The 10519-nt window shown below is 51.3% G+C and overlaps 1 protein-coding gene across 1 annotated transcript in view; it reads left to right on the forward strand.

Moving 5' to 3' along the window:
* Positions 1–10519, forward strand: part of CCDC61 (coiled-coil domain containing 61) — a 26906-nt gene that overhangs the window by 1250 nt on the left and 15137 nt on the right. Inside the window, exons 2-5 of the mRNA XM_015428375.1 lie at positions 4476–4709; positions 6133–6215; positions 8042–8202; positions 10256–10408. Coding sequence (XP_015283861.1) covers positions 4562–4709; positions 6133–6215; positions 8042–8202; positions 10256–10408 — 545 coding nt within the window. The 5' untranslated portion in view covers positions 4476–4561. The remainder of the gene's footprint in view (positions 1–4475; positions 4710–6132; positions 6216–8041; positions 8203–10255; positions 10409–10519) is intronic.

Below are 10519 nucleotides of genomic sequence, written 5' to 3' on the forward strand. Positions count from 1 at the left end.
CTCCCTTCTCATTTGGTGGTCAAAGTATTTGAGCTTCAGCTTCAGTATCTGGCCTTCCAGGGAACAGTCAGGGTTGATTTCTTTTAGGATTGACTGATTTGATCTCCTTGCAGTTCAAGGGACTCTCAAGAGTCTTCTCCAGCACCATAATTCAAAAGACTATTCTTCAGTGCTTGGCCTTCCTTATGGTCCAACTCTCGCAGCCATACTGATTTGTCAAAGGTTTACCCCATTGAAAGGGGAAAATTCAGTGCAAAAATTGATACCCAAATCAAACTCTCCAAAACCTTTTTTTTTAATCCTAGGTATCATTCAAGGCACTGTGATGCATCTACTGCAGGTCCATGTGTAGGGCAATATGTGTACCTCTTAATTAAGTAAATTGGTCCTTAGAATGGGGTGAAAAGATCAATCCTGATCCAAAGAAGACCTCATTTTGTTGTGTTAGAGCCAGACTGACTTAGAAATAATTCAGGTGACTTTAAACAGCAGGATATTTTTAGAGGGCAGTATTATTGCTTCGGAACTGCGGTGGCTCAAGTGGTTAAGACGCTAAACTGCAGGCTTTGGAAGGTCAGTAGTTCAGCAGTTCGAGACCCGAGTGTGCCGCATGACGGAGTGAGCTCCCGTCTCCAGTTCCAGCTCCTGCCAGCCTAGCCGTTCGAAAGCAAGAAATTGCAAGTAGATAAATAGGTACCACTTTGGTGGGAAGGGATAGATAAATAGGTACCACTTCGGTGGGAAGGTAACAGTGTTCCGTGCGCCTTGGTGTTTAGTCATGCCGGCCACATGACCACGGAAACGCCTTCGGACAGCGCTGGCTCTTCGGCTTTGAAACGGAGATGAGCACCGCAACCCTAGAGTCGGATTCAACTGGCTTTCGAGCAAGGGAACCTTTACCTTTACTAAAGAGGGGTACAGGGGCGGATTAACCATTAAGCAGACTAAGCAGGTGCTTAGGGCACCAGGGCCAAAGGGGGCACCACAAAGTCGGGGAAAGGGCGAAAATCTTAGTTTGTACAGTATGTTGTGTCATCACACGAATAAATTTCTGTATTGCTTCAAGCTGCATTGTATATCTGGTCCGGCAGAACCACTAAAACGGACTGGGTCAGTGTGGAAAGGAGGGGGGGCACCAAGATTAGTCAGTGCTTAGGGCACCAGTGAGCCTTAATCCGCCCCTGGGGCTGTACCACTTTTCCACCCTCTTTCCGCTGCGATGGACTAGGATTTGGGAGACTCGAGTTCGAATGCCCGGTCGCACACAGACTCAGCCTAGCCTACCTGACAGGGCTGTTGTAAGGGTAAAATGGAGGGGAAGAGAATGAGGGACGTCGCCTTGGGTCCTTTGTGGGGGAAATGGCAGATAAGAAGAAAAAGAGATTGGATTTATACCCCGCCCTTCACTACCCAAGGGAGTCTCAGAGCGGCTTACAAACTCCTTCCCCTCCCCACAACAGACACCCTGTGAGGCAGGTGGGGCTGAGAGAGCTCTGACAGAAACAGCTGTGCCAGAACTATGGCTTGCCCAAGGTCATCCAGCAGCTGCATGTGGAGTGGGGAATCAAACCCGGTCCTCCCAGATTAGAGTCAGCGCACTTAATCAGTACACCGAACTGGCTCTAAATGAAAAATAATCAATTATATGTCTTCTCTGATCCTACCTCCATACACACACCTGGTGGCTGTGCTGCTGTTTTGCTATCTCCCCCATTGGAATGATTTCCATATAATCCTTTGTTGCAGTTCTCTTCTCCACTGACACCACACACAAACACATACAAGTAATCATGCCTTCCTCCAGACTGCTGGCTTTCCGGCACCCCGCTAAACTTCACTTTTGGGGCCCTGGCCACTTCTAGTTCACAGCTTCCCTAATGTAAATGTGCAAGACTCTTAAAACTGACCAACTTTACTTTTTTGCATTTCTCGTGTTTCTAAACGCATAGCTTTGCAGACCCAAGAGGCGGTGCCGCACGGCTGTTTCGCACTTTGTGCCGAGGCAAACCTGGTATTGTCACAGAGCACCTTCTCCTGCCTCGCTCTGTTCCTTCCCCCGGCTCCTGACCTCACCTTCGACCTGCGAGAGAGTTGCCACCTGTTTTTTGGATCCCAACCCACAGTTTGAGAACCGTTGCCTTACCTGTACATGTCTTGCCTACTCCCTTAACAGAATCCCCCTTATGCCTCATGTGAGCCAGTTTGGAGTAGTGGTTAAGTGCGCGGACTCTAATCTGGGAGAACCGGGTTTGATTCCCCACTCCTCCACTTGCAGCTGCTGGATGACCTTGGGCAAGCTGTAGCTCTGATAAGAGCTGTTCTTGAAAAAGAGCAGTTTCTGTCAGAGTTCTCTGAGCCCCACCTACTTCACAGGGAGTCTGTCGTGGGGAGGGGAAGGGAAAGGAGTTTGTCAGCCGCTCTGAGACTCCTCTGGGTAGTGAAGGGCGGGGTATAAATCCAATCTCTTTAAAAAAATTAAAAAAATAAATCCAATCTCTTCTTCTTTTAGGCCCCCCCGCCCCTGTATAGCCCATTTACTTCCCAAAATAACATCATCTTGGAAGCTTACATATAACCCTCTCATTGCAGCTTCACCCACCCTACTGGTTCCCCCCCCCCTTAGGCCTTCCTTATGCTGTATCCCTTAATGTTTCAGATGCAGAAATGGGGAGACTCCTGTTAACTTCTCCCACCCCCGATTCTCCTTCCAATGGTTGCTGCCCAAGAACAGGGCCTGCTGCCCCAGTGAAAGCTCTGGGTTCCCCCCGTGCTTTTCATTCACTCTTCTAAAAGCCACAGAAGTGCTTGTTTGTTTAAGCAAAAGATAGACGAGAAATCTAGCAATTGTCCCCTTGCCCCGGATAGCCCAAGCTAACCTAGTCTCGTCAGATTCAGAAGCTAAGTAAGGTTGGCGCCAGTGTTCCCTCTAAGCTGAGTTAGTGTGAGCTAGCTCACAGTTTTTCAGCCTCCGGCTCACATATTTTTGTCTTCGCTCAGGAAGGATGGCTCCAGAGCAAACTAATTTATGTAGTAGCCAAATCACTTGCTCACAGGTTTTATGCCAGTAGCTTACAAAGTAGAATTTTTGCTCACAAGCCTCCACAGCTTAGAGGGAACACTGGTTGGCGCTGGTTAGTATTTGGATGGGAGACCGCCAAGGAAATCAAGGGTTGCTACCAGCAGTGTTCCCTCTAAGCTGAGTTAGTGTGAGCTAGCTCATAGTTTTTTAGCCTCCAGCTCACACATTTCTGTCTTAGCTCAGGAAGGATGGGGCTCCAGAGCAAACTGATTTATGAAGCAGCCAACTCGCTCGCTCACAACTTTAATGCCAGCCGCTCACAAAGTAGCATTTTTGCTCACAAGACTCCACAGCTTAGAGGGAACATTGGCTAGAGGCAGGCAGGGGGCAAGCCACCTCTGAACATTTCTTGCCTTGTAGACCCCATAGAGCAGGGGTGTCAAGCAGACGGCCTGCGGGCCAGAACAGGGCGCTTATCTGGTCTGCGAGCAACTGATCGTTACTTTTCTTGCCAAATGACAGAGGCTGTGCATTAAGTCCCTTTTCTTGCCAGATGACAGAGGCTGTGCATTATGTCCCAGTGCTAAGGAGTAATGGGCGGTAGAAGTCGGAGGGGTGGGCATTGGGGAGGTACTTAGAGGAAATACTGTAAAAGTGTTACCACTTAAAGCGTGTTTGTATTTTGAGTAAAAATAATATCAATTGTGTTTGGCTTTTATAAAGTTTATGTCTCCTGTTCCTGGTGTTACATTTTACGGTACACGTGGCCCGGCCCAACAAAGGTCAGATCTGAGCCTTGTACGCAATGCTCCCTCTGAGCTGTGGAGTCTTGTGAGCCAAAATTCTACTTTGTGAGCAACTGGCATTAAAGTTGTGAGCGAGCGATTTGGCTACTGCGTAAATCAGTTTGCTCTGGAGTCATCCTTTCTGCGGGAAGACAAAAAATGTGTGAGCAGGAGGCTAAAAGACTGTGAGCTAGCTCACAGTAACTCAGCTTAGAGGGAACACTGCTTGTAACCTCTGCATAGTGTGAGCATAGGTCAGCTGTGACCTGATAGCAAAAAAAACCCCCAATTGTTGCCTCTCTTTCTTAACCTGCTGAGTTTGTAGAATCACCGCTAACATTCCAACTCATCCTGGAGAACTGTGCAATCAACTCTATGGCGTGCCACAAGCAATGGGTTGGGTGGATTGCACATAGGTGCTTATGGAACGAGTCGCTCTGGCAAGCCAGCCAATCCACACACTACGGGAGGAAGCAGTGAGAGAAGGTCTATGCAAGGTCCCTTCCCATTTTGTCCTGGCAGAAAGTTCTTTTGTGTCTCCAGCTATTACAGTCAGCCGGGCCCTGAACGGAGAATAGCCCCTTGTCCAAAGGTGGTTCGGATGAATTCCTTTGTTGTTGCTTCTTCTCGCCACTCGACTTAGCTTCCCTGCTTCCTTGTCGCCCGAGCAGAAAACTGCGAGTGGAACTCCAGGGGGCGGGAAGGCTGTGAACCTCCTCTCCCGGAGAGGCCGGCTGAGGCGCTTGTGAGGTCGGCCATGGCCAAGCTGCACGGGCTGCAAGCCGACTACGCCTTCCGGGGCGTGGAGCACGTGGTGCGGATGACGGTGGAAGGGAACCTCCTGGAGGTGGAAGTGGAGGACCGGCTGACCACGGACCAATGGCGAGGAGAGTTCGATGCAGCTTGTGAGTAGCGCGGGGATCGTGACAAGTGGTGGGGGGAGGGGGGAGGATTCCCCCCCCATAGCAGGGGAAGTGGTAAAGGGCAGCCTAGTGCGTACACTGTCTATCGTGTAGCACTCTGTTCAGATCTTATGGCAGGTGGGAAACAGCACGCATGGCAAAAGGCACTCAACTCATCTGGAGGGGGCGTAGCTCAGTGGTAGAGCCTCTGCTTGGCATGTAGAAGGTCCCAGGTTCAATCCCCGGCATCTCCAGTTAAAAACAGACAGGTGATGTGAAAGACCTCTGCCGGAGGCCCTGGAGAGCCATGAAGTGGGGCTGTAGCTCAGTGGCAGAGCCTCTGCTTGGCATGTAGAAGGTCCCAGGTTCAATCCCCGGCATCTCCAGTTAAAAACAGACAGGTGATGTGAAAGACCTCTGCCGGAGGCCCTGGAGAGCCATGAAGTGGGGCTGTAGCTCAGTGGCAGAGCCTCTGCTTGGCATGTAGAAGGTCCCAGGTTCAATCCCCGGCATCTCCAGTTAAAAACAGACAGGTGATGTGAAAGACCTCTGCCGGAGGCCCTGGAGAGCCATGAAGTGGGGCTGTAGCTCAGTGGCAGAGCCTCTGCTTGGCATGTAGAAGGTCCCAGGTTCAATCCCCGGCATCTCCAGTTAAAAACAGACAGGTGATGTGAAAGACCTCTGCCGGAGGCCCTGGAGAGCCATGAATTGGGGCTGTAGCTCGGTGGGAGAGCGTCTGCTTGGCATGTAGAAGGTCCCAGGTTCAATCCCCGGCATCTCCAGTTAAAAACAGACAGGTGATGTGAAAGACCTCTGCCTGAGACCCTGGAGAGCCATGAAGTGGGGCTGTGGCTCAGTGGCAGAGCCTCTGCTTGGCATGCAGGAGGTCCCAGGTTCAATCCCCAGCATCTCCAGTTAAAAACAGACAGGCAGTAGGTGATGTGAAAGACCTCTGCCTGAGGCCCTGGAGAGCCATAAAGTGAGGCTTTGGCTCAGTGGTAGAGCCTCTGCTTGACATGCAGAAGGTCCCAGGTTCAATCCCCGGCATCTCCAGTTAAAAACAGGCAAGCAGTAGGTGATGTGAAAGACCTTCCTCTGCCTGAGACCCTGAAGAGCTGCTGCCAGTCTGAGCAGACAATACTGACAGTGATGGACCGGTGGTCTGATTCAGTATACAGCCGCTTCATTATCTCATGTGCCGTTGGGCACTAAAGCTGCCTCCTGGTTTTTGGTCTGAGATGGACGTTCCTTCCGGGAGACCTTTTGAAGGTTGAGCTCCTGGAATGGGGGAAGTGGGGGGGGGGTTCCCTCCGTCTCTCTGCCAAAACAGAAGGGGGTCGTCAAGTGGCGTTGGCTCAGGAGCCCCGCTTTCTTTGCCTGGGGGCACCACACACGGCCAGCCCTTGGTTGTTTCCCCCCATTCTAGTCATCGAAGACCTGACGCACAAGACGGGGAACTTCAAGCAGTTCGGGATCTTCTGCAGCATGCTGGAGTCGGCCCTGACGCAGGTGAGGTTTGGCGCGGCTCAGAAAAAGCTGCTTGGGCAGAGACCTCGGGCAACGGTGGGGGGCAAGTGTGAACGAAAGACTCCGTCCCCGCGAAGGTGTGTCTGAACTCGGGCGGCTGCCTCTTCCTAAAGTGACCCTCTGCCGTCTGTTCCTTAGGTGAGAGCAGAGAAGCGCTTGGCACGCCTCCCTGTGCAGGCCCCGCCCCTTCTTGCGGGCGAGGGTCAGCGGGCCGAAGCGCTGCTCCTAAGGCCAGCCAGGAAGAAGGAAAATAGTCTTCAACCACAGCAGCATTTCTTCTTCCCAAGTCGGGCTTGGTTTCGGCACGGCTTCAGCGGAAGCAAAAGCCCTTTCATAGAATCCTAGAGGTTCTCCAGGGGTCATCTAGTCCAGCCGCCCTGCACAATGCAGGAAATTCATAAATGCCTCCCCCAGACACACACACACACACACACAGAGTGAGCAGTGTTCCCTCTAAGCTGAGTCAGCGTGAGCTAGCTCACAGTTTTTTAGCCTCCGGCTCACACGTTTTCGTCTCAGCTCAGGAAGGAGGGCTCCGGAGCAAACTAATTTATGCAGCAGCCAAATCGCTTGCTCACAACTTTAATGCCAGTAACTCACAAAATAGAATTTTTGCTCACAAGACTCCACAGCTTAGAGGGAACATTGTCCATACCCAGAAGAAGGCAAAAAGCCTCCAGGATCTCCAGTCAAACTGGCCTGGGGAAATGCTGATCACCACTTTGTGGTCAGGAAGCCTTTTTTCTCCAGGCTAGTTTGGCCGGGGATCCTAGAGGGTTTTTGTCATCTTCTGGGCATGGAGCCGGGGTCACTGGGATTGTGGGGGGAGGTATTTGTTAATTCCCTGCATTGTGCCGGGGGCTGGACTAGATGACCCTGGAGATCCCTTCCAATTCTATGAACAGCAGTGAGGCCTTCTTTATTTATTTTATTGTATTGTATTTATACCCCAACCTCCCCACGAACGGGCTCTTGTAAGCTTCCCTGAGGTTGGCTAGTATTGGGAACCGAATGCCCAGCAGGAGCGGGGATCCCTGACCTTTTTGAGCTTTTGGGCGCCAAATGGAATCTTCGGAGGGAGTGGAGAGCGCCGCCCCAAAATGGCTGTTGCAGAAGTCGGAGCCAAACACTAAAGGTGGCTGCCGCGTGGGACGGAGCCAAATGCAATACCTTCCCTCCCCGCTGTTCAGCCATGGGAAACCCTTTCCTCTGAAGGAGGGGAGCCAGTAACAAGCCCTGCCTTACAACGGCCCCGCTAACTTTCTGAAAACCCTGGTGGGCGCCCAAGGGAGTATTGGTGGGCACCACGTTGGGGAACCCTGGGTTTGGAAGGACTCTGGGTCTCATCCATCAGGGCTCCTCCAAGGGTTCATCCTCTTGAGCGGAAGGGACAATTATTACAGAATACCCACTCGCATGCAAAAACAAAACTGAAACTTTTTAATTTTCTTCTGACAATCGCACCTCCTAAAGGAAGAAATGCATCTTGTTCTTGCATTGGAGAGTTCAGTTTGTAACCTAGGACTTGCTTGTCCTCAGTGCACAGAAATTAGATCAATCTGATACCATATATATATATTTTAGAAATGATTTGGAAAATATTTGAACACCTGGTCTTAAAATATTTTATTCATCATGTTAAAATAAAACATTCCATAATCAATTTTTTTCCTTTTCTTTTTTCAATTTTTCGGGGGAAAAAAAGGTTTCGGGGAAAAAACGTTTTTTCCCCAAATTTTTCTGGTTTTTTTCCGGGCCTTCACATCTCTAGTCTTCACATAGTTCCGGGTGTCTTTTCCCTCCCACAGAGCAGTGAGTCGGTCACCCTGGACCTACTCACCTACTCGGACCTGGAGTCGCTGCGGAGCCGGAAGACCGGGGTGGGCCCAAGGCTCACGTCTGCCGCCAAAAGCTCCCCGCTGAGCTCCAAGCGCTACCTGATACTGATCTACTCAGTGGAGTTTGACAGGTGAGGGAGAGAACCAGAGCGTGGGGAAAGGGCGGTGCGAGGTTGGACACTTGGGGGGAGGGAGAAGCAGGTATAGGAAGGGGGGCAGAAGGAGGCGGGGGGCCTCCTCTCCAAGATCAGCGGGTGAGATGAGTTCAGCCCGTGCTGCACCGGCAGGCAGAAGCTCTTCCAGAGTTGCTAGCCGGCTTGACCTGGGGGAGGGGGGTCATGTTGTCCAGCCCGGAGGCAGTGGTCGGTTGGCACAGTGGAAACCAATAGGCTGAACACTGATTCCCTTCAGTGGGCGGGACCACAGAGGCGACGGAACCAAGTTAGAGTCCGGTGGCACCTTTAAGACCAACACAGTTTTATTCCAGGTGTGAGCTTTCGTGGGCAGGCACACTTCCTCAGATACAGTGAAGTGGAATTACAGCTCATAGTTGTATATATAGAGGCCGGTTTGTTAAATTGGCATGCAAAATAGGAAAGATGTTTTTAAACAGGTAAAAAGAGTGACAAGCGTGGCTTCTGGTTATTATCTGTTTGGGTTCAATTGGGGGGGGGGGGAACAACAGGTAATAAATGTGTCGTCTATAATTCCATGTCACCGTATCCGAGGAAGTGTGCCTGCACACGAAAGCTCACACCTTGAATAAAACTTTGTTGGTCTTAAAGGTGCCCCCGGACTCTAACTTGGTCCTATTGCTTCAGACCAACTCGGCTGCCCACCTTGATCTACCTTTATAGAAGGCACTTACAGAGAGGCAAGTCCGGGCAAAACGTAGCCTTGGCGCCCTCCACATTTCCTGCCGATAGACAACATTGCGTACTTAGGTAGATAAACTATCAGCATGGAATATATCAAAATGTTTAATACGTGGCATTCAGTGGTGGTGGATTTATCAATAGCCACAAGCACTGGCTCGCTGGATGGGTAAAATCAGCTTCCTGTTTGATTCTCGATGAGTCACCGTGTTAGTCTCTCTCGTAGCAGTAGAAAAGAGCAAGAGTCCAGGCGCACCTGAAGGACTAAAAATCCATGGCAGGCTCGGTGCTTTCGGGAGTCATGGCTCACTTTTCCAGGGCTCTTTTTGTAGGAAAAGCCCAGCAGGAACTCATTAGCATAATAGGCCACACCCAATAGCAGAAACTCATTAGCACATTAGGCCACACCCCTAACAGCACCACTCATTAGCATATTTGGCCGCACCCCTATGTTACCAGAAGTGTGGTCATCCAGCTACACCCACCTTTTGCTGCTTATTCTGTTTACCTTGTTTGTTGTCAAAACCCAGGGCCTTTTTTTTGTAGCAGGAACTCCTTTGCATGTTAGGCCGCACACCCCTAATGTAGCCAATCCGAATGAGTTCCTGCTGTTGGGTGTGGCCTATTATGCTAATGAGTTCCTGCTGGGCGTGGCCAACTCGGGAGCCAGTCGGAACTCCGTTCCTGTGCGTTCCTGCCCAGAAATAGCCCTGAAGAAGTGAGCAGCGACTCCCGAAAGCTCCGACCCTGCCACATATTTTGTTAGTCTTTCAGTTGCTCCTGGACTCTTGCTCTTTTCTACTGCTGTTTGATTCATCAAGCCACGGCTCTGACAGTCAAAGGGAAAAGGTCGGGTAGTTTTTGTCCACTAACCTTAGACCAAAACGTCAGTGGCCCACCCCCAGCTCTGAGGGTTTCCAGGGCTCTCCCCGCCACCCCCCCTTCTCTTCCTCAGTGCTCGAAGCGGGCTGTGAGCAATGCTCCCTCTAAGCCGTGGAGTCTTGTGAGCAAAAATTCTACTCTGTTGAGCAACTGGCATTAAAGTTGCGAGCGAGCGATTCGACTGCTGCATAAATTTGGTTGCTCTAGAGCCCTCCTTCCTGAGCTAGGACAAAAAATGTGTGAGCTGGAGGCTAAAAAACTCTGAGCCGGCTCACACTCAGCATAGAGGGAACACTGCACACCAGTTGTGCAGTGAGCGATTTGGCGGCTGCATAAACCAGTTTGCTCCGGAGCCCTCCTTCCTGAGCTAAGACAAAAAATAAACGGTGGCGGTGACCTGTGACTGTGTTTTGCGGCCTGCTGACAGGATCCACTATCCTCTGCCACTCCCCTACGTGGGGAAGCCGGACCCCGTCGTCCTGCAGAAGGTGATTCGGGAGCTGAAGGAGGAGCTGGCCATGCTGAAGGTGAAGCCGGGCAAGGATTTCCGGGACACCGAGATCCGCCGTCTCCGGGACGAGTGAGTGGAGGGGGGCGGGTGGGGGCGGGAGTCCGTTCCTCAATTTGAATGGGTGTGTGTGCGAATCCAGCATCCCAGAGGGGGGGGTCCCCAGCAATGCTCCCTCGAAGC

The sequence above is a fragment of the Gekko japonicus genome, unplaced genomic scaffold (assembly GCF_001447785.1).
Source record: "Gekko japonicus isolate JY-2015 unplaced genomic scaffold, Gekko_japonicus_V1.1 scaffold5432, whole genome shotgun sequence".
In the NCBI taxonomy this organism is placed as follows: domain Eukaryota; kingdom Metazoa; phylum Chordata; class Lepidosauria; order Squamata; family Gekkonidae; genus Gekko; species Gekko japonicus.